The 25,035-nt window shown below is 43.8% G+C and overlaps 1 protein-coding gene across 4 annotated transcripts in view; it reads left to right on the forward strand.

The window, feature by feature from the left end:
• CABIN1 (calcineurin binding protein 1) overlaps positions 1 to 25,035 on the forward strand; it is a 4,301,447-nt gene that overhangs the window by 3,186,213 nt on the left and 1,090,199 nt on the right. For all 4 annotated transcript variants that reach the window (XM_044068841.1, XM_044068840.1, XM_044068839.1 and 1 more), the window contains one exon: positions 5,242 to 5,405. In XM_044068841.1, the coding sequence (XP_043924776.1) occupies positions 5,242 to 5,405 (164 nt within the window). The remainder of the gene's footprint in view (positions 1 to 5,241; positions 5,406 to 25,035) is intronic.

Consider the following 25,035-nt stretch of genomic DNA (forward strand, 5'->3'; position numbering starts at 1 on the left):
CACTTGAATAGGGTCATTGAGGAGTTGTGCTTCACATTAATTGAAAGTCTGTTCCATAGCAGAGGCAATCTCTGGGAAACATACCTGTCTCTCCAGCATGTTCTGTTAATGTCACTGGCTAGGTTGAGATGCCTTGAGCGAGGACTCAAGTGCCATTTGATTTGCGGATGTGCATCATTTCAGTCAGGTCGGGGTCAGGGATTGCCCTGTAGGGCAGGCACAAGTCACCTCTCGGTAGCCTATATGATGCAGAGTACAGTGATAGGGCTTTCAGTCTATTCATGTAGGACATGGTTTGGAGGCCCTGTATCTGCTTAGTGCTCCAGTTGCTGCAAGTGTCTGGTGAGATACATGCAGAAGGGAGCATTATATTCTATTAATGGTCTTATTAGGGTCAAGTAAAGTGGGGTTATAACATCCTTAGACCTGGTTACAATGCCTTTACTTATGAGATGTGCAGTGCAGCAGGCTTTCCTTACCACTGTGGAAACTGGTGGTCAAAGTTCAGATTGCTGATGACCTGTGTTCTCACATCTCTCACCACTGGGTTCGAACTTAGAGGGGTGTTGTCAGTACTGAAATTAGTGAGAAATTCTGCCTTGCCAAATGGGATAATAGTGCACTTTGTTTTGTGTTTAGTTTTAGACCGTGACTTTGGCATCTGTCTTTTGTTTGTGTTAACCTCTCCTGTAATATGCTAACATCATTGGGGGACTCACTGATTGTGCCTAGTTTACAATCATCAGCGAGCTCAGTAAGCCAAAGTCCGTCTACTTTAGCCTGGACTTCCAAGAAATAGATTCCAAATAGTAAAGGACCCACTGCAGATCCTTGTGGTACACCACTGGTGACGGGTCTACCGGTAGAGGTGGAGTCACCAAATCTGACAGTATGTGTTCTGTTGGTGAGCCAGTCAGCTACCCATCTGGTGATGTAAGGGTTAACATCTAGCTGGGAGAGTTTTTCACCGATACCTAAGTGGGGGATTGTGGCAAAGGCTTTGGCTAGGTCCAGATAGGTGGTATGCACTACCTTACCTTTATCCAGGGCTTTGATGACTTTCTCGAAGAAGTCTAATAAGTTTAATAAGCATGCGCTACCCTTAACAAAGCCAAACTGGATTGGGTCTAGAGTTTGATGCTCGCCTGTTTCCTTGTTGATAAGGTCCTGATGATCCTTTCCATGGCCTTGCAGATGAGGCTAGTTAGACTTATGGGTCTATTATTCCCAGGGTCAGTTGATGGCCCCTCTTTGTGCAAACTGTTGCTTCTCTCCACTCTGCTGGAACAAAGCCGGTTCTCCGGCTATGGTTAAAGAGAATGCCAAGTGGGTTCGCTAGGTCCTGTTTTAGATTGCTTAATAAGCAACCAAGGATGTTATCTGGTCCACTGAGGCCATGTTTGTGGCCTTGGAAAGTGCAGATATGACTTGATCTCTAGAGATACTAGGTAGAGAACTGATGTCAGGTATGCTTTGGGGTATGGCTGGTGAGGATGGGGGGGGGGTGAAGTTTCTCCCAAATCTGTCGGCTAGCAGGTTGGCAGTTTCCTCCTGTATGGTGTGAGTGGTACCATCTGCTACCAATTTGGCACATAGCTGGACACCCCCTTTTAGATTTCCAACGTAAATAAATAATGCCACATTATGATTGTCCTTGGCTAGGGATGCTATTTTAGATTCATAATTAGCTTTACAGGACTTTACAAGAGTTATGATTTACTTATTCAGTCTGTGTAGGGAATTCATCCTCTGCAGAGGCAGTTGCCTCTTGTTCTTGGACATCAGTTTCTTCCTTTTGTTATACAATCTGTTATATACCAGATGTCCACCAAGGTGGCTTGTTTTTTCAGGAGGGCCTGGTTTTAATCTGGTTAGATACAGCTGAGTCTATACAGTTTCTAAAATGATTATACAGGACATTTTTGTATATTTCTACACAGGAGTCATTATTGCCTGTGATTGAAGAGGGTATACATTTTTATACCATCACTTAGTAGGCTGCAATTTACTTTGGAGAAGTTCTTCAATTTTTTGGGGTTATTTTGCTGCTTTGGTGGTGTGGGGTCCAACATTTACTTCGAATGAGACTGATTTATGGTCTGACCTTACCAAGGAGGGCATCACACAGGGGGCAGTGCAGTGACCACCCATGTTGGTGAGTAGTATATCAAGGATATTACAGCCCCTTGTAGGTGTGCAGAATGTCTGTTCCAGAGTATTTGCATTGACAAAGTCCAGGAACCTCTGGCCAGGCATGTTTAAGCTTGTGTATGTTACAAAATCGATGGAGGGGTAATTGAAATCTCCCATGACTAAGGTGTTGAGCTCTATGGTGAGTGACTTCAGTAAGTCTAGGTAGGCATTGTGCTTTTTCTGGTTCATGGAGGGGGACCTATAGCCAGTAATGATGTGGTATGATGTTTTGCCTATAGTTAATTGGACATGGAGTAGTTTGAGAGAGTTGTACTGTTTGACCAATCTAGAGGTGTACTTGACTTTAATGAAGATAGATACACCCTTTCATGCTCACTCTGAGGTCTGAACATGTGTAAGGCATTGTAGCCTTGCACAGCTGGGATGCTTTCTGCAGCCTTAAACCATGTCCTTATGTACGTACTCCAAGGATCCATTCTAGGCCCCCTTCTCTTAAAAATTTTACTAACAATCTCCACTCTGCCTGCTACACCTCTTCTCTGATCCAGTATGCCGATGATTCTACTCTTATTACCCTGTTCGACAGCCCTACTGACCTTCACTCCCTCACCCAGATTTCTTTTAGTACCAGTGAACACTGGTTAATCAATAACCAGCTCATCCTTAATCCAAAGAAAACTAAGCTTCGTCTTTTTTCTTCCAAAGTTTATGTTCAGCCTTAAAACCTCCTTCAGTCTCTCTTCCCTAGACAACACCATCATTCATGCTGACTCCCACACCAAACTTCTAGGAATTACAGTTGACAATCAACTGAAATTTGACCATCATATCCAACAATCCATCAAAAAGACTAATCAAAAACTCAGTTTACTGTATCAAAAGAAAAAAATTCTTATCCGTCATTTCAAGGACTTCACTAGCTCAAGCCTACCTCCTCCTCTGCCTACTTTATGCTTTCCTTATATTTACCTACCTCCAAACAAATCTTCTAACCAAACTTGAACAAGCTTACAACCAGTTAGCCAGATTTGCCTGTAACTTTCCTTACAAATCCCATCACTGCCTTGCCATTAACCAACTACAGTGGTTTGAATTTCCTCAACTACTCAAATTTTCTCAGCTACTGATTACTGTTAAAAGACAGACAAATAAATAAATGTGTCGGTGACTGCACAGATGTCAGCATCTTCCAAGATGAGAAGTGCTTCCAGGGAGTGCATTTTCGTGTTTAGACTCCTAGCATTAAGCAGCAGAACCTTGAGTTTGTCTCGAGTGGATTTTGCTATGTTGAAAATGTTGTTTTTTTGACATTGCCTAAAAAGGCACAATGGGGAGGCAAGCACTTTAGTCAGTATCTGAAAGCCTAGGTGCATGTCTTCCCAAATTGACAAATACTGGACTCCCCTGGAATGACACCAGAAGTTAATCCAGTTGTTCAAGTTAATAGTTTTTTGCTTATATTGTGGAATCATCCTGGATGAAGGTAGAGTGCTGCTTAGAGCTAGGGTCATACTTGCCTGGGAGACACAGTCTGAGAGTTCAGTCATGTCTCTTTTCATATAGTCCAGGGAGCTACATCTCAAGTCATTCACCCCAACATGGACTATGACAGAGTCATAACGGTACTTCTTGTTGAGTGACCTGAGTCCATGCATGGTCTAACAGATCCTGGCACCCGATAGCCAGCTGACTGTGCCCATCTCCTTGTCCACTCTGGTGAGGTGGACATCTGTGTGTCTCACTGTGGAGTCTCCTATGACGAAGACATTAGGTTTTGAGATTGTTTTGCCTTAGGGGCATATTTGGTAAGACACTGATGTGTGTATTGTTATTGTTAATATGTTGAGGTGTATGCAGATAATTTGCACTTGGGAGGTCTCTGATCTTTTGGTAGGCTTCTAGTGAGTACCTCCATGTATGTTGGTTTATGTGTTGTATCCTGAACTTGTGTGACAGGCAAAGTGCGTGAACTGACAAACTGATGTCTTATTTTTTGCTATGTGAGAGGATTGTTTACAAATTCATAGTGTAGTTGCATCTCTCACATACGGTATTTGTTTTAGGACTAAGTGGTTGTCAGTATACATGAGGCAATTACTACATTGCCTCAGGATACCCAAATCACGTCAGGAGAAATGATGTCAAAGTGACCATCCGTAATGGTAGGTAATTTATACCGTAGTACAGTTGGGGAGTGGGTAAGTTAGATCACTTTATTCTGTTGACTGTTTAGGGTGAAGTGCTGTGGAGATGCTGCTCAGTGTGCACTTGAGTTGCCTGCAGAGCAACAGGGGACTTGGAAGGTTTCTACTGACAGACATCTTAGGGGAAAATTTAAGTTTCCAGGCATTTGCATCTGTATAGGGCAGCCCTAACCTCCATTGTGTGATGCTCAGCTACTAGCAAATGCAAGGCTTAAATACAGGAGAAATGTAGCCGTTTTAAGGCAAACTGCCTATGGGAAAGCCCTAAACTTGAGCCTTTTCTAGCAATCCCCAGCTCAGATGGAACCTGAGCTCCACACTTCTGCCCCAAGGGTGCAGGGAGGCCCTCTTAATGTAAGATGGCTAGTTCAGAGCACTGTGATACCAAGCAGCCTAGATTCAGCAAGTCTGAATCTAGCATGTGCTATTTAAGGCAGTAGTACAGAATTTCAAAGTGCAGAAAAAAATGCAGATGCAATCAGCAAAAGTGAAGCAGCCATTCAAATAAATACAGTTAACAAAGTGCAATACAGGCTTTAAATGCACTTATTTTTCAGTTGTTTGCAGTGGATGCCTTGGCTTTCAGTTAATATGCCTTCCAGATCTCTGGCTAAAATCACTAAACTCAGAACAGCCATATCTTTTGCATTCCTGCTGTATAAGTTGCATTACTAATAGTGAGGATATTCATTTTGCTTATTTTACAAAGTACAAACTAAGTGGCTAAATGAATCATTTTCCAAATGTGTTAAGTTTAGAATCCCTTCCAGGGGAAAAGGGACTTTAGACAGTACTATCATCTCACTTTTCCTCTGCAAACCAAACTGCTGCATGTGTGTCCTGGATGAATTCAGACACTGACTGTCACCTGCTTTCTTCCTAGGGAATCTGGCGTATCCCTGTAGATGAAATTGATCGCCCTGGCAGTTTTGCTTCTCATATGAACCGCTCCATCTTGTTGTTACTGGAAGTAGTATCACACCTTAAGGACCAGGACACCCTACTGAAAGTTTCGTCGATGCTCCAGCGGACACCTGACCAGGGAAAGTAAGTTTTTCATTTTTATCTGATGGAAGTTTTATAAGCTTTCAGGTGTAAGAAAGTGTCTTGTTCATCTGTGTCCTAGGTGACATTAATCTGTAATTCTCCATGAGCTCTTTACTTGTCTTCACTGCATCCAAAAGTAATAGCTAATAGATATAGTACAATATAATTGGACAGCTTTACATTCCTATACCTTTAGGTTTCCTGTGTGTTTTTTTTTTTTTTTTACCCTGGCTGGAGCTGTGAGAGATACCACTGCACATGTAATGCAGGTGAGGTTATACTGCAGAAAAGCCAGTATTAACCCTTTCATTAGGAATGATGCCAACCACTGTAGTTTCAGAGTAGTAAATTTACCCACTGCAAGTGACAGAAGCCAGGAGAGAATTTTTAGCCCTCATGACATACCTAAAGGTTGGCTCATTGTCAGACTCCAGTCGCTTATGAGGGAGAAGAAGGAAATTCCACACAATAAGTATTATAAACTTTTATGAGTATTTAAAAGCAATTTATATGCAGTAGAATGTTTCACATTATTTTTTTCGTCCTGTCACATTGATTTTGTGCTATGAATTCAAGGTTTGAATGCCGGGTAGCAAAACTGTCAGTCTGTCATGTTTACACTTTTGACCTTTTTTTTCGGGAATTTGCTTTCTGCCTGTTTTTTATATTTACAACAGCAATTTTTATTCTCATCATGTGATCATTTATAGATGTTGCATAGATGATTTGACTTTCGTCTTTTAGTGTTATATGAGTGAATTCAACAGGTTTGTAGAGAGGTTACATCAGAATGTATGTGCATTGGAATTTACGCATAAGACTCCAAGAAATTATGCAGTTTCTTGATATTGAATATTTTGCTGGCGGTTGATAATAAGGTGTCTTTTAGGCTCTATTTTAAGGAAATTGTGGTGAATAATTTTTTTTTGTGGTGATAGTATGCATCCTCCACCTCTTGAATTCCCCTACCTTATGGTGAGTATAAGTGTATTTTTAATAATATGTTTAGTAAAGTGCAGTTAGATGATGATTTTAACAAAGTTATGAACAGGTTGTCAAGTAGAGGGTATACGTTGGAGGCATTAAGGAAAGTGGCGATGAAAGCGAGGTGCAGCCCCCACTGGGGGGGTGTCGGGTGTCCATGGTAGGAGACAAGGGTGCAGTGATGAATTCCTGATGAGTAGAAATGTTGGTAAGATAGATGAGGGAAAAATATTTTTTGTCAACAAGTTTTCCCCTTTTTCAAAAATTCTGAGGGAGTTGGTTATAAGATTTTGGCCAATTGTCAGACAAAATCAGCATTTCGGTGAAATCTTCCAAGAGAAGATAATGTTTTCCTACTGCAGGTTTTTGAATTTAAAAAAGTTGAATTTGAAAAGATTTCAGAAGGATAGTAGACAAGTGGGAACTTATCCATGTGGTAAGTGTAAGGTATGTGTTTGGGTAAAAAATCTAAGTGGTAGTATGATCAATGGTAAGAAATATAAAGCTGTGGATCATTTTATTTGCAACGCATGTGGAGTGATATGTATTCTAGGTTGTGGTTGTGTACCTATAAAGTGGTATATTGGGCAGACCAGAAGGATGGTTAAGAAGCGAATAATGGTGCACGTAGGAGACATGAGAAACAGCAGGTTAGATAATCCAGTTGCCTAACATTTTCATTTTGCACATGCAGGTTGTGTTAACAGTTTCATCTGATGTTGTTAATCTTCATTCATTCATCACTGATGGGAATGCCGGTTCCGTCCTCGGAACTGAGTAAGTGTTATACCAAGCTCGTGCTAGCCAAAAACTCTTGAGATAAGGTTTTACCCATAATACCCTTCTCCCTGTTACCTCAGATCTTGTTTGCCGCATAGCCATAAAGCCTCTTTCAAGCCAGCTCTCAGCTAAGTCGAACATTTTTTGATATTTTATAGAGTTTGATGGGAGTTTTCTTGTAATTTTCCTGATTTTTGTTTATCTTTGTTTGTTGCTAGCCTTTACCCTTCCTGTTGACTCCTTTTCTTAATTAACTTTTGGTAACCTTAGTACCATTGGTGCATGGCCTTTCTCCCTACCCTTGTGTTAATTCTTATATACCATTGCTGGTATCTCTCTCTCTCTTTTTCTTAAAAAAAAAAAAAAATATATATATATATATATATATATATACACATATATATATATATATACATACACGCTCTCTCTCTCTCTCTCTATATATATATATATATATATATATTTTTTTTTTTAATTGAAATATCAAATTTCAGTATTTTGAGACTATAAAGTCGAAATTTCAAAATAGCAAAAGTGCTTAACCGCGAATCCGGATATGTCGAATTCACGGTTATGGTTTTATGGTACGTGACGTGGAATGTGTTGTGTGGATGGTGTCCAGTTTAGTTTGTGGATTTAGGTGGAATTTAAGGTAAGTGACTATTCTGTAAGGCTTTTGGGTAGATGTTTGAGTGTATGTGAGTGTGTTTGGAAGTTGTATGTGTGGGTTAGGGTAGGCAGGTAAAAGTATGAGTGTTTAAGTGTTGAAAGTGGTGGTGTTTGTATATATGTGGTGTGTGTGCCTGAGGGAGTGTAGAATGTCTGGTTGTGAGTTTACTGTCTTTTTCTATTTGTTGTGATCTCAAAGTTAGTATATATAAGTAGCAGGGGTGTGGTTTGTTAATTTTTGTTTTTATGTTTGTGTGTGTTTTGTTTGTTTTTTTGTAATGTGGGTAGTGTGGAGTATGTGTAGTGTGGGATATGGTTTGTTTAACTTCGTGGTTTTTACTTTCACGGTTTTGGGGTTTCAGTATTTTGCAGATTCAACTTTATAGTCTCGATATACTGAAATTCGATGTTTCAGTATTTCAAGATTGTTTCTCAATTTGTTACTTTTAAAATCTGTAACTGTTGCAAATTGTTTGTGTAGGCTGTGATAGCCGATTTATAGCATTTATAAGTGTTTACTGTATCTGTTTCTGCTTGTTTTCTGAAAAAACAAAAACAAAAAATATCTCTTGTTTTCCCGCCTTACTAAGCTAGAATAGTCCAGTTTCAGAGCTTGCTGATCCCTGGGCTTTGTTTGCAGTTCCTGTTACTGAATCTTTACCTAATTTGGAACAGAGGAGGTTCCCTTGCTTACCAGTGGGAGTGGGAAGCATTGAGCTGCCTGTTGGTCCAGTTTTGTGAGGTTTCAGCCAGTAACTTGTAGTTTATTGGTCGTTTTGGGCCAGTTCCTAGCTTCTTTCAGCCCCTGATATAAAAAACGCGTGTTTTTTGGCTTGTACCTACTCAGCACAGATCCTCGTGGTGGCCAGCAGAGTAATCCAAGCTTCAGAGAGCTAAAAAAGCGACTTTACCTGATTTAAGTATAATTTTGTGGCTTTCCACTTCTATTTATCTAGCAACTGTATTTAGCCTGCTTGCTGATACATTGTTACTGTTTTTTCTGCATTTATTCTGTTTTGCACTTGTTTCTCAATTTGTTACTTTTAAAATCTGTAACTGTTGCAAATTGTTTGTGTAGGCTGTGATAGCCGATTTATAGCATTTATAAGTGTTTACTGTATCTGTTTCTGCTTGTTTTCTGAAAAAAAAAAAAAAAAAAATATCTCTTGTTTTCCGCCTTACTAAGCTAGAATAGTCCAGTTTCAGAGCTTGCTGATCCCTGGGCTTTGTTTGCAGTTCCTGTTACTGAATCTTTACCTAATTTGGAACAGAGGAGGTTCCCTTGCTTACCAGTGGGAGTGGGAAGCATTGAGCTGCCTGTTGGTCCAGTTTTGTGAGGTTTCAGCCAGTAACTTGTAGTTTATTGGTCGTTTGGGCCAGTTCCTAGCTTCTTTCAGCCCCTGATATAAAAAACGCTAAGCTGCGTTTTTGGCTTGTACCTACTCAGCACAGATCCTCGTGGTGGCCAGCAGAGTAATCCAAGCTTCAGAGAGCTAAAAGCGACTTTACCTGATTTAAGTATAATTTTGTGGCTTTCCACTTCTATTTATCTAGCAACTGTATTTCGCCTGCTTGCTGATACATTGTTACTGTTTTTCTGCATTTATTCTGTTTTTGCACTTGTTTCTCAATTTGTTACTTTTAAAATCTGTAACTGTTGCAAATTGTTTGTGTAGGCTGTGATAGCCGATTTATAGCATTTATAAGTGTTTACTGTATCTGTTTCTGCTTGTTTTCTGAAAAAAAAAAAAAAAAAAATATCTCTTGTTTTCCCGCCTTACTAAGCTAGAATAGTCCAGTTTCAGAGCTTGCTGATCCCTGGGCTTTGTTTGCAGTTCCTGTTACTGAATCTTTACCTAATTTGGAACAGAGGAGGTTCCCTTGCTTACCAGTGGGAGTGGGAAGCATTGAGCTGCCTGTTGGTCCAGTTTTGTGAGGTTTCAGCCAGTAACTTGTAGTTTATTGGTCGTTTTGGGCCAGTTCCTAGCTTCTTTCAGCCCCCTGATATAAAAAACGCTAAACGCGCGTTTGCGCGGAGCTGCTACTGTTGCACACTAGGGCAGCGCCGTTTAAGCAGATTTAAACTATTAGAGCTACCTAAATTCCACTCTTCAAATTTTCCCTTAAAACTACCTTCCTCGAACTATACTACTGATCTAATCAGCGTATCCTATAACTAAAAAGATCATCTCTACTTGACTCCAAGTAGACTATTCTCTATCTGTTAAACCTAGCACTTGCTCCTACAGTACTTATTACCTTGATACGGCACTCTTGTCATAGATAGTACCCCAAAAAGGCAACCCCCCATTTCTCGGTCACCCACATCCCCCGGAATCTTTTTTAAAGTTTTTGTCTATCCTTCTAGCATGTCGAGGGATCAGTTGCTAGTGTCCTCTCCTGCTCAGCTGGTGAACCTGGGAATATTGAGGCAATGTTACAATTGCCTCATGTACACAGACAACCCTCTCCTCCTCCCACAAAACACAAATGATGCAACTATACGGCCAAACTGGAGGCTGAGCTCTCTCAACATAGGACTGGCAAGACCAGTCAGGAGGAGAAGGTTACCACACACACTATAGACCCAGTCTCACATAGTACCATTACAACCTCAAATCATACACATAAACACACAAAGACATACTCGGAGGCTCTGATCAAAAATCTACCAAAACAGCAGAGGCCACCAAAGCAGACATCCAAACAACCACCACCTCAGAACACAACACCTGCAACACATAGACCTCACAGTCAGAGTGTCAAACAGTCACAGCCCTTAAGGCCAAACACAATGCCAGACACACTAGTCATTGGTGACTCCATAGTCAGACACACTGGCGTCCGCTCACCAGACTGAGTAAGGAGAAGGTCACAGTAAGCTGTCTGTCGGGCGCTAGAATCCGCCACATAACGCAAGCACTCAGGTCTCTCAACAGCAGGTACAAATATGACTCAGTCATTGTCCACGCTGGTGTAAGCGACCTGAGGCGTACCTCCTTGGACTACATGAAAAGAGACATTGAGGAGCTCTCTGATTATGTAGCCCAGGCAGGTATGACCCTGACCTTGAGCAGTATCCTACCTTCACCAAGAATGATGCCACAATACAGAGATAAGATGATCAGCTTTAACAATTGGCTTAAACACTGGTGTCATTCAAAGGGGATCCAGTATCTGGCTGCCTGGGATGACATGCTGGACAAGCCACGCTGCTTCATGAGGGGCGGCTTGCACCTGTCACCCTGGGATTCGGATATTGGCAAAGGCTCTTGCCACCCCATAGTGCCTTTTTAGGCAAGGCTCAAATTCTAAACCTACCACCCTAGAACACAAAAAGGAAAAAACTAAGGGTAATGCTGCTCAATGCCAGAAGTCTAAATCTCAAAATGCACGCACTCGAGGCCCTTCTCAGTATGGAGAACATCGATGTCTGTGCTGTGACAGAAACCTGGTTCAAGGCTCCTGAGAGCACCCCAGCGCTATCAGGTTTTACCTCATATCATGCGTTCCGGCCCCAAAATCCGGACAATACCAAGAAAGGAGGAGGGTATCCATATTCATCAAGGACACCCACACCTCAAGACTGGTGGCAACGCATGATGCATCGGAGACCATCCAGGTGCAATTAACCGTAGGCAAGACTGCTCTGCAAATTGTAGCATGTTACAGGCCACCCTCACAAACTCAGGAACCTCACATGGCCTTCCTGAAAACACTAGAGGGGATAAATGTATCACCAAACACCATCATACTAGGTGACTTCAATTACCCTAATATAGACTGGGAACACTACTCAAGCCCAAACACCCTAGCCCAAAAGTTCCTGGAATTCATAAACTCAAATGCCATGGAACAACTAGTCACCATCCCACAAGAGGAGATAACATACTTGATCTCATCATCACGAACATGGGAGCACAATGTTCAACACGGAAGTATACCCCTCACTGGTGAGATCAGATCACAAACTAATCTCGCTGGAGGTCCTCATCCCACCCCACCTGAAATAAAAAGACCACAGTAAAGAACTTCTCAAAAGCCGACTTCACACTTCTAAAGACTAGTGTGGTCTCCTTTAAGGCCCCGAACGGCGGAAAACAGTACTCAAGCCGCTGAATCACTTACAAATGCCTTCTACCAGCACCTGCAGGACTGCATGGATAAGGCAATCCCAAGCAAAACAAAGACTCTTTGTACCAAAGGCAAGCGTCCAGTCTGGTGGACCCCAGCCATAAACAAACTCTACAACAAAAGGAGGAAGCTACTACAAGATAGAGCAAAATCCTTAAAATGTAAGACACCCTTGATCACTATAAGTAAAAACTAAGAGCTCTCATAAAATCATCCAAAGCAAATTTCGAGAGAAAAATAGCTAAAGACTCAAAAGACAATCATAAGGCCTTCTTTAGCTATGTTAGAAACCTAGGAGGAAACTCCCAGATATGCTCAGAACTAGTTCAAAATGATGTGAAGATTACTGATCCTACAGACATTGCCAACATACTGGCTGACAGGTTCAGTGCAAACTTCTCCCCTAAAGGAGAGATATCTATACCAAGCGATTGCAGCCCCCAAACATCTCCAGCCCAAGTGAGAACTGCTCTCTCCAAAGCAAAAACACAGCATCCATGGGACCTGATGGTGTCCCCGGCTGTGTGCTCCACGAACTCAATGAGGAATTAAACCCACAGCTAAGACAGCTGTTTAATCAAAGTCTTACCTCTGGATCATTACCCAGGAGTGGCGCACTGCAACTGTGGTCCCACTTCACAAAGGCGGTGCCTCCACCGACCCTGGAAATTACCGCCCATTAGCTTGACAAGCCTTATCTGCAAAGCCATGGAGAGGATCATAATGGACCTCATAAATAAAGACATAGGAATTTGCAGACTTTGGATCCAACCCAGTTTGGCTTTGTCAAAGGCAGATCATGCCTTTTAAACTTGGTTGACTTTTTGAAACAGTCACCAAAGCCATTGATGAGGAAAGGCAGTCCATACAGCCTACCTCGATCTGGCTAAGGCCTTGATACAATACCCCACTCGGGTATCATTGAAAAACTCATCAGCTTAAATGTTAACCCATACATCACAAGATGGGTTGCAAACTGGCTGAGTGACAGAACCCACAGGGTCAGAGTTGCTGGCGCCATGTCAGACTCAAAGCCTGTCACAAGTGGTGTCCCACAGGGCTCAGTCCTGGGCCCACTCTTGTTTGGCATCTACTTTTCCAAGTACAAGCAAACACAGGAGGGTTATGGCTGACAAAGTTTGCAGATGACTGCAAACTGGGCCATAGTAGAAAACACATCTGACACAGATATCCTTCAGAAGGGTCTCACAGAAGCGGATAACTGGTGCCAGAGCCACGGCCTAAAGTTAAATGCCAAAAATGCATAGTCATACCCTTCGGGAAAAACAAGGTTACCCCTAGCTACCAAATAGGTGGCAATCCACTGAGCACAGAAGAAGTTATCAGGGACCTGGGGACCCAGGTTGATAGTAGTCTGTCATTCGACACCCATGTAGCTAAAGTAGTCAGGAAGACCTTCTACATTGCCCACCTTATCATGAAGGGATTCTCATCTAGATCAAGGGAGGTCATAGTCTCCCTTTACTCATCACTCATCAGACCAATGATTGAGTACAATGCCCCATTCGGAATGTATCTGACCCGACACTTGCAGCAGCTGGAGAGGCCACAAAAGTTCCTCACCAAAAGGATAAAGGGTCTCAAAAATCTGTCCTATGCTGCCCGACTGAAAGAACTCCAGCTCTATTCAGTCGCTTACAGCGAGTTCAGAGGTGAACTTGGCCTAACATACAAGGCCATGTCAAACCAAGATTTGATGAATATGCTTCACCTCAAAAATCTAGATCCATCAGAGCCACAAGGGCGGAGACTTAAACCTCGACACGGCTATTAATAGGGCGTGCTGGAGGGATAGATTCATCACCCAAAGACTCCCTATGCTGTGGAACAAAATCCCGGTACATGTGAGGCAGAGCACCTCGCTGGCCTTGTTCAAGAGAAATCTTGACCAATGGATGGGAGATCGCAGATATACCCCAGGGATTACCTCAGTGTCACTGCTCGACAGAGGCACAGCAAAATAATGGGTATAGTTCCCCATACTAAAGGGGTGGCGTAAGCCACAAAACGATGGGCTAGGCTTGTAAATGCCCTCGGGCAGATAGCCTAGTATGAACCTATGAACCTATGAACCTATATATATATATATATATATATATATATATATATATATATATATATATATATGTATACATATATATTTATATATATATATATATAAAATCTCCCTTCTAGCCTCTTCTTTGGTTGTTTATTGTGTGTGTGTGTCGATGATGTCTGAAAAGTGAAAAGAAAGGTACGTCAGGCTTTAAGCAATGCCTGAAACATAGTAGGAAAATGCCAAACAGTGATGCTCATGAGGACTGTGTGTATTGTTTGGGGGTGCCCCATCTCTTGGTGGAACCTCCATGTTCTATTTGTAAGGGATTTAGTACCTGGACTATGAATGAATGAAAAAACAAGCTAATTATGCAGGGCCTCCTTAAGACGCCCTTTTCAGAGGCTCTTTCTGCGTCAGAGGGCTCTCCCCGTCATAAGAAAGAAAAGACAAGACCACATTCTGTACCTTCTTCACCTTCCGGTGATTTGGACAAGCCACTTAAACAGAAAATGCCTAAACTGTCATCGGAGCTGAAGCTAGTCTATACGACACTGACCTCGGTTCTGTCAACTGTCTTTATGTTGTTGGTGCCTGTTTCAGCACCAGTAATGTCTATGGCAACATCTATAACTAAATTACAAATTAGCTCACCCTCTTTGGTACCAAGTGCCACGGCACTGAGCTTGTCTTTGGTACCCATGACTACGGCCCCACTCTTGGTTGAGCCTCCAGTAACTACCTCCACATCCATTTTGGTACCGCGTGCCATTTCGGCACCGAGTCTATCTACGGTACCCATGACTGCAAGAGATGCTTTATTACTCCCTGTCTCAAAACTCGAGACAGCAGTTGGACACCACAATATGGACCCGATACTCCCCATCAGTGGACCCTTTTGTGGGACAGATATATAGTCCCTTCCTTGAGAGGCCAGAGTTCCCGTCGGGGATATCCACTAGATCCACAGGAGCCTTTTTGAACTTGATGTGGTGCACCTTGTGGACCAGCTGCTAACAGCCAGAGAGATTCCTACACCATCTAAGACCCATCCACCTTTCGGACTTGGGAGTGTCTGTCCACGGGTTCCATCTTACTGTTCTCCTTTGACTTCCTTGCAGGTTTCAAAGTCTTCGAATCAGACGCCTTTTTCCTTATCCACTTCTTTGGCATCATTAGTGGACCTCACTGTGGCCCTGGAACTGACCCTTTGGCCTTCGGTTCCTTTGGAGCCAGGTCTTCCTCAGGTTCAGGGTTGGGCTACGGGCTCTTTGGTGCCGAGTATGGTCCCGAGCATGTCTACAGTTCCATCCATGGTGCCAGGAGTTCTGTCGGCACCGATCCTTCTTGAGACTGCTCTCTTGGGAGTGGGTTCGACGAGCAGGATGTGACCCCAGTTCCGGGTTGTCTTTCTCGGTTCTGGGCTCCCATCTCTCTTTAGGCAGGCCTGCTTTCTGGGCGATGGAGAGGGCTCTTGCCTCTGGAAGCAAACTGCCAGCGTCGGAACCACAGATGTTCATCGTGTTTCACTGTTGCGGTCATTACAATTGGGTTATCCTGCTGGCAGGCTACCCGCAGTCGGCCCGAGTTCTGAATTCTAGGTCCGGCGTCGGTTGCTGTCAGGTCCTCCCTGACGTCAGAGCGCCAGGGGTATAAAAGATGCAGCCGACGCCATTTTCTTCAGTCTTTCTTGCCGCACGGTGCCCGAAGCAAAAGCAGTTCCCAAGTGCCGGTTGGCCGACTCCTGAGATTTTCAAATTCGAATTTCAGATCCGAAGTCTTCATTAAAGCTAAGTATCCCATTGGGGAAACTTTTTTCTTGCTCCAGACCGATGTCAGAACAAGTTAATAATTGTATTTCTTGTGGGAAGCAAATACCTCATAAGGATTTTCATTCTTATTGTATTCCTTGCCTAGGCCCTGACCACCGACGTTGCTAGTTGTCGGTTTTGTGCTAGATTTAACCAAAGCACTATTAAGCGTCGATACGATTTTGCATTTCATTATTTTGGCAGAAGATTTAACTATATAATGCTGTTGGAGCAAATGACTACCGGAGTTTATAAAAAGCGCAAAGAAAAGGACAGGCATCCAAGGTCCAAAACCGACGATGAGGCTTCTGCTAGGCCTGTCGCCGGTTCTCAGTGAGGCGCTTTCCCTGACACCCGCTACCTCAGAGCCACAGGCTGCATCCGACTCCCACGTGGAGCCGACTGGGTCATTGGAAACTCAAGATATTGGACACTTGGATACTATTCTCTCAGATGGGTCCGGAGCCGCTGAGCAGGCACCGGCTTCTGAGGGTGTTTTCAGGCCTAGACAGTTATATGTAAAACCAACTTCAGCTTCAAAGGCAAAGACTAAAGCAGCTCTAAAGACAAAGAAACAAGTACAGCATTCTCCTGGACAGGCCTCCATGCCTAAAAAACAGATGCTTAAAATGGCCGAAGACCTAATTACTTTGATCAGGGGTTCCCATCCCCCACCTGATAAGAGGCCTAGGCAAGAGATAGAATATGCATCTTCAGATCAGATTTCCATTTCCTCTGATTCCTCTTCTGACCGGGAATATTCTGTTCCTCCCTATGAGGATTCTGATGCTGAAGAATCTATTCCTTCAGCCTCTCCTCCTGAAGATTATTCTTTTGGGGAAACCCTGCATACTATGAGGGAGCATTTCCACTGGGAGAGCCAAGATTACTCAGAATCCAAGAAAAGGCTCAGAGACTTCATTTTATTACCTCAGCACAGGCCCCTTGCTATTCCTCCTGTTTTGGACATTGTAGATGATGTATTTTCAGAGTCCGGATTGTCTCCTGACTCTTTGCCTCCAGCTCCTGTTAAGCCAGACAGGTACTATAGGGTTCCTGATTCTCATAAATTCCTTTATAAAACCCTGCTGCAGACCCAGAAACTATCTCTCGGAGTCCCAAAGGGGTCAAGGTGTCCACTGCAAAAAACCCTATACCCTCTGATAGGGATTCAAGGGCTCTGGACAGATGGGGGAAAAAGATTTATACTTCTGCTACCTTGGCTGTAAGAGCTTTAAATTGTCAGTTTCATATGCTTAAATATCAGCAATATCTAATGTCACTGCTTAAATAAAAAATGCTGACAAATTCAGAATGTGCAGAAAACAAAGAAATGCAGGATTTATTGCATGCTGCTGAACAAGTGGGAAAGCATACTTTGCAATGTGGTTTTGATTCTCTAGAGGCCTCTTGCAGGGCCGCTGTTACAGGTTCTGTCATTAGGAGACATGCTTGGTTAAAAGAACAGAATCTGCCCGATCATGTCAAGGCAAAGTTATTAGATGCTCCATTACAACATGATACCTTATTTGGTGTTAAAGCAGAAAAGGTTTTGAAGAAAATGGAGGACAAAGCTAAATCTATGCAAACAGTCAATGTTTTTTTTACAGGTACAGCCTCCCAGATTTAGCAGGAACTGGCCTGCAAAGAATTTGTCCTTTCCAGTGTCAGACAGACCACAAAGAGGTAGATACAGATGCCCCAGAGGCAGATCACAGCCCCAGGGCTCATACAGGCCTAAACAGTGGGGTGCTTCCAGCTCCAAAAGAGGAGAAGAAGAATCACAGCCATTCAGGAAACAGTCTCAATGACTTTCCCTTACCAACACCAAGCACTTATCTTCTGGCAGCTCCCTTGGGAGTAAAACTAGCACTTTTTGCTCAAAATTGGCACATGATCTCTCAAGACAAATGGGTCTTAAATATCATATCCCAGGGCTACAGGTTCCATTTTCATACCCTGCCAAGGCCAAACGGTATGCCAGACCTGCCACGCAATCAATGGGCAGAGGTACAAAAACAAGTCTCATCCCTCATGGATATGAGGGCCATTCAGCAAGTACCACAGCAAGAGCAGGGACAAGGATTTTACTCAAGGCTATTCTTGGTACCCAGAAAGGACAAAACCTGGAGACCAATACTGGACCTGTCTATCCTGAACACATTCCTGGACATTCCAAAATTCAAAATGTTAACTCTGCAGCAGCTTCTGCCCATGCTGGGCAAGAAGGCTTGGCTTGTGACTGTAGACCTAAAAGAGGCATACCTGCATGTCCCAATCAGACAATCATGCAGAAGATACCTCAGATTTATAGCTGGCTCAATGCATTACCAATTCTCTGCACTGCCCTTTGGCTTATCTACTGCGCCCAGTGTCTTCACAAAGTGCCTGTCACCAGTAACTGCTTTTTGCAGACAAAGAGGAATTCAAATATATCCTTACTTGGACGACTGCCTTATTCAAGCAGAGAGCAAGGACACTCTGCTACAGCATCTGGCGTTTGTAAAAACATTACTAGCAGGCCTAGGGTACACAGTAAACGAAAAGAAATCAAAACTCGTACCCTCTCAAGAGATAATATTCCTGGGTGCAAACTTAAATACAACTGCCCAGATGGCTTATCTCATGCCAGACAAACAAAGACAACTGACTACTTATTTCAAAATGTTGGCAGCAAAAACCCAGTTATCTACAAGAAAAATTCTGCAGACTTTGGGCTTCATGGCATCCTGTATTCTGCTAATTCCATATGCAAGACTGCATATGAGGAAACTTCAATGGTATCTAAAAAGTGTTTGGACTCAACATTGCCACAGCCTGGAAACAATAATTACCCTCATTCCCTGCCTGCAACAGGAGTTTCGATGGTGGGCACAGGCCTGTCACCACAACATGGGACAGCCATTCACCTTACCCCCAGCCAGGCAGACATTGACAACAGATGCATCAGATTATGCCTGGGGGGCACATATGGCAGGCAGATGTATTCAGGACACATGGTCCGCAAGTCAAATGTATCCACATATCAATCAAAAAGAGATGCTAGCAGTTCAAAATGCCCTGACAGCCTTCAAGGTTCTACTTCATCCAGGACAACTACTGATAAAGACGGACAATACCACAGTCATGTGATACATAAACAAGCAAGGGGGCACACATTCCTATCCCCTCTGCAGACTAGCCATGAACTTGTGGGACACAGCATTGACTTACCAAGTACATCTGCAAGCACAGTTCCTGCCAGGAAGGATAAATACTCTGGCAGACGAACTAAGCAGAAACCTAATGGATCCCCACGAGTGGAAATTGGATCCACAAGTCTTCAGCATAATAACAAGGAACTGGGGGTGCCCGGACATAGACCTATTTGCCTCCCCTCACAATTGCCAACTACAAAGATTCTGCACAAGGACTTATCACAAGCAAGCATGGAAAGTGGACGCTCTATCTTTCAGCTGGAAAAACCTAACAGTATATGCTTGTCCTCCTCTGCCTCTCCTCCCCAAGGTACTCCTCAAGGTCAGACAAGAGAAGCCAAAAATTATTCTGATTGCCCCAGACTGGCCCTGCCAGCACTGGTACCCAATCCTAAAGAGCTTGTCCCAATGCCCAGCTTGGACACTACCTCAAATTCCTCACTTATTGACTCAACAAGAGAGTAAGAAGCACAGCCAACTCAGGACCCTAAACCTGGCAGCATGGCGAATAATGTAGCCATTCAAGACACACTTCTTTCTAAAGCAGTTATGGATGTTATTTTGGAGGCCAGGAGGCCTAGCACCAGAAAAATGGAAGAGATTCTGTGCTTGGAACCAGGCACAAGGTATTGACACGAATGTTCCAAATATTCCTCAGATTTTACAATACTTAACTGAGATGTTGGATAAAGGCCTTTCCTTTTCATCCATTAAAATTCATGCCTCTACCATTTCAGCTCACTACAATACAGAACCACCAATTTTTTCTCATCCATTACTAAGGCAGTACCTCAGAGGGGCCAAAAACATAAGACCCCCAAGGAGAGCAGCAATAACTGCATGGGACCTCAACAGTGTCTTGGAAAAACTTACACTGCCTCCCTTTGAGCCAGCCTCTGCAGCTGATATAAAATTCTTATCCTGGAAAACAGCTCTGCTCCTAGCAATAACCTCCGTTAGACGAGTCTCAGAGTTACAGACACTCATGGCTGTGGAACCTTTCATCATTTTCCGTCCTGACAGGGTTTCTCTGAGGACAAACCCTACATTTATGCCTAAGGTAGTCACCAGTGTGGCCCTTAACCAAACAATTCACTTACCTACCTTCTACCCGAACCCACAGAATAAGGGTGAGAGACTTCTGCATTCTTTGGACATTCACAGACAACTACGCTTCTACTTGGACAGAACCAAAGCTTTCAGAAAGACTGAACAGCTTCTAGTAGCATATGCTGCAGGATCACAAGGAAAGCCTATCTCAAAGCAGACTATTTCCAAGTGGATAGGCTGCTGCATTCGTTTCTGCTATTCACAGCATGGCAAATCAGTGCCTAAGGGCATTAGGCCACATTCCACCAGAGCAGCAGCCACTTCAGCAGCCTTCCTCAGAGGAGTACCAACCAAAGACATCTTAGAGGCTGCAACTTGGAGTTCAGTGCATACTTTTGCAAAGCACTACCACTTGCCTCTCTATTCTAAATCCAGGGCAGGCTTTGCCACTGCAGTTCTGCAGGGCCTGATAGCCTCTCCTAATCCTATTTAGCTCCAGCTTCCCAACCATAGCTTTGGGATTCAACTCAATTGTAATGACTGCAACAGTGAAACACGATGAACATAGTACAGTTGTGTACCTACCATAAATGTAGATGTTCGAGTGTATTCACTGTTGCAGTCCAGGTTGCCCTCCCTCCATCCCACTTTTCCTTGCTGAGAATTATCTGTACTTCTCTATTCTTTACAACCTATGTGGTGTATTTGCTTGTAGATCAAGGAAAAGTTTCTTTTTTGGGTATGCATGCTTTTTGGCATTAGTGAGCCTACCATTTTAGGGGCACCTGACATCTGGGGCAAGAAAAACTGAAGAAAATGGTGTCAGGTGCATCTTTTTTACCCCTGGTGCTCTGACGTCAGGGAGGAGCTGACAGCAACTGACGCCGGACCTAGAGTTTGGAACTCGGGCCGACTGCGGGTAGCCTGCCAGCTGGATAACCCAATTGTAATGACTGCAACAGTGAATACACTCGAACATCTACATTTATGGTAGGTACACAACTGTACTGTGTCCCCTCCCCCTGAGCTGCAGCTGACACAAGCCACCAGTTTGGAACATCGGGCACGAGAGCCATAGGAAACCCGACTGCAGGGCGTCCCTTCTTTCGAGTTCTCCTCAGAAGTCCCCACTGAAGAGGTGCCATATGAAAGAAGTTGTGCAAGAGGAAGCACGTGGACTCCCCTGAGGAGTCTGTTACAGAGGATATGGATTACAATGAAGGTGAAGAGTCCCCATGGTCACCCCTGAAGATGACTCCTTTGGAGACGTCCTTGAAATGTTGAAACAGAGGGGTGACTGGAAGTCCAACAACCCTTCCTCTGAGGAGTCTGTCTTCCTGCAGGCCTTTCGTGCCCATCCATCTACCTCTTGGGTGACCCCACCTGCAGGTGAGCTAGTCCAGCTTGTGGTGCAGTGCGCCTGGAAGAATCCTGACTCGCTTGAGCAATCCCACGGAGAACAGATAAAATTCTACCCCCCCCCCCCGAGGAGAGCCCACATTAGTCTAAAGGTTTGCCAATAGATGCTATGGTGGTTGCGGTGGCCCCCAAGAATGAGCTCGCTGAAGAGAGACAGACTGTTCATCTGCCTAACAGGGAGTCCCGAGTGGTGGACAGATTAGGGAAGCGAGTCGTTGCTTCATTGGCCTTTGCCATACAGTCTTTGAACTGTTTGGCACATTTTACGAGACTCCAAAGAGACTTAATCTCTTAACTTTCTGGAACTCTATCAGGACAAGTGTCTGATGAGGTGAGTGACAAAGTTGCCTCACAGCTCGCAACCCTGGAATACATTTCGAACTCGTCCATGAGATTAATATCCCATGCAACTGAAGGGGTGGCAAGAGCAGTGGTTACAGGCGTAGTTATGAGACGCCATGCCTGGATGCGCTTTTGTGATTTCGCAGACCTCCTTTAAGTCTTCCTTCCTGAATGCTCCAGTTGAAGCATCTTCCCTGTTCGGCCCAAATGTGAAGAACACTCTAGCCAGATGTGAGAAGGATGGTAAGACCCTGTCTGCCGTAGGTGTACACATTTCCTCCCTCCAGCGTTCCTTATCCAGGAATCAGAGGAGTGGAAAGTTGTGGCACAAGAAGACTCAGGGTCCTTTTCATGACACACGTGGCAAGTTCACCCCCAGGGTCAGAGGGGATAACTCTTGTGGAAGATGCCCCTACTGAGCAGAGGAGGCCTGCGTAACCAGGGACCCAGAGATTCTTTCTCTGGGCAGTCCTACCAGCATTCCTGAAGAGTGGCTCAATTGCTTTCCTCTGGAAGCAGTTGGGAGACGTTCTCTCTGCACCACGCTGCCTGGCAATTGATAACTACCGACTGTTGGGTGCAGAAGATAATATCCAAAGGCTACCACATCCCCTTTGATTCTTACACAAAGCCAACAAGATGAATTCCTGATGCCCCACCCAGTCAAAGGAAAGAAGCAGCTCTAGTAAAAAAGCTGTGTCAGAAACGAGGCTTCCAAGCAGTCCCACCAGACCAATGTGGATCTGGATTCTACTCAAGATTCTCTTTGGTGCCAAAAAGACAGGGGACTGGAGACCCATTTTGGATCTCAGCAAGTTAAACAAGTTTGTCACCCAAACAAAATTCCAGATGGTCACGGTTCAGTCCATTCTCCCCTTTTTGGGAAAATGCAATTGGATGTGCTCCATGGACCTTCATGATGCGTATTACCACATCAAAATGGAAAAACGCTCCAGGAGGTTGCACAACCAATTCCATGTTCTGCCCTTCGGAGACTCTACAGGCCCCAGAGTGTTCACCAAGTGCATGGCAGTAGTTACAGCTCACTTGAGACTGCAAGGATTCCAGGTGTTTCCATATTTAGATGATTGGCTCCTTACTACCCCCACCAAGCATCTACTGCTAATGGCCCTGAAATGCACTCTTTCCCTGGCAAAAATTTTGGGAATTTCAATAAATTGGGAGAAATCCAACCTGATGCTAATCCAGTCTATAGAGTTCATAGGAGCAATATTCAACACCAACTCCTGTTTAGTGTCTCTCCGTCAAACCACAAATGCAGCAACTATTTTGCCCTAATTCCCCTGCAGGGGGAGTCCCCGAGGGATGCTCTTACCCACTTTTGGCTCATGGGACTTCTATATGGTTACCCTCCCATCCCTCTCATTCCCCAATTTTTGAAGAAAACTCTTGGGTTGAAAAGCAAAGTGATCCTCATAGCCCCTTACTGGCCTCGGCAAGTATGGTTCCCCTTTCTCCAGCCTCACCTACTATGCCGACCATGGATTCTGGATCCAACTCCAGATCTGATTTCTCACATCCAAGAGTTGAGCCACCTGAACTTAACAAGTCTCAAGCTGACAGCTTAGTTTCTCCACTTCCGCTGATCGCCAGGCAGAACAACCTTTCCTCTCCTGTCCGTGACATTATTCTGGCCTCTCACAAGTCATCCACCAGGAAACTTTATATTGACAAATGGAAGAGAGTTTCAGTTTGGTCTAAGCAGGGGAATCTAGACCCGTACTCAGCCCCGGTTACTGCAGTTCTAGATTACTTGTCAAATTTCTTCTAAGAAGGTGCTGCAGCCTCAACTATACGGGTTCACCTAGCTGCCATTTCAAATTTTCATAATGGTTTTGGGAATTCCTGCTTGATCTCACATCGTCTATATAAAACTTTCTAAAAGGAGCCTCTCACATTAGACCTCCAGTCAAACAACCTATAGAGCCATGAAACCTCACTCTAGTCCTACAGTCTGTGACTCAACCCCCTTTGAACTGCAGCAACTTGTGACATCAAGTTCTTATCCTGGAAATCTCTTTTTCTGGTGGCCATCCCATCAGCTAGGCATATTTCAAAGCTCTACGCTTTTATGGATAAAATGTCCCTATTTAATTTTCCACAAGGACAGAGTATCACTCCAGACAAATCCTTCATTTCTCCCTAAAGAGATTTCTCTGTTAACCAGATTGTTGACCTACCAGTCTTTTTCCCTAATTTTTGAAATAAAGGAGAGTACTGTCTGCATTTGTTAGGCGCACACAGGCAGTTGAGGTTCTACCTAGATAGGACAAAAACAATGCGCAAATCAGATCAGCTATTTATATCATTCTCTGGTCCTAAAATGGGAAAGTCAGTTTCTAAGGTGACCTTATCTAAATGGCTCATCGAGTGACAGTGTGTACTCTTCATTTATCATCATGAAAAAGAACCTATACCACAGAAAATCAAAGATCACTCCACCAGATCAGTGGCAACTTCTGTGGCGTTCCACTCAAGAGCTTCTATGGACAATATCTGTGCAGCAGCAATGTGGGTACTCATACCTTTATAACTCATTACAAATTGGATTTGGTCTCCAGGGGAAGAGCTTCATTTGGCTCAATGGTGCTCAGGAATATTCTTCCGTAAGGGCCACCCAAGTGATACAAGGTAGCTGGGGACTCTGTCCCATCAGTGATGAATGAATGAAGATTAACAACATCAGATAAAGACATTATGTTTTACTATATATGTTCCATCTGTGTTGTTGATCTTCATTCATTCATCACGTCACCCTCCTTCCCCCTCCTAAGGCTCCTGGGGGATACGTTGAGTCCAATACTGTATTAGGGTACTTGCGCCGAAACTGCTTCTGCTTTACTAATAACAGGCAAACTCGATCTGAGGTAACAGGGAGAAGGGTATTATGGGTAAAAGCTTAGCTTGAGAGTTTTTGGCTGGTGCAAGCTTGGTATAAGGCTGACTTGGTTCCGAGGATGGGACCAACATCCCATCAGTGACGAATGAATGAAGATCAACAACACAGATGGAATGGTATGGTAAGACATAACATCTTTGTTCCAGTCACTGTCACTGAATGTGCTCTGTTCCAGTCGCTGTCACTGAATGTGCTCTGTTCCAGTCACTGTCATTGAATGTGCCCTATTCCAGTCGCTGTCATTGAATGGGCCCTGTTCCAGTCG

Source organism: Protopterus annectens, chromosome 4.part0, assembly GCF_019279795.1.
Source record: "Protopterus annectens isolate FY-2018-M chromosome 4.part0, PAN1.0, whole genome shotgun sequence".
Classification (NCBI taxonomy): Eukaryota; Metazoa; Chordata; order Ceratodontiformes; family Protopteridae; genus Protopterus; species Protopterus annectens.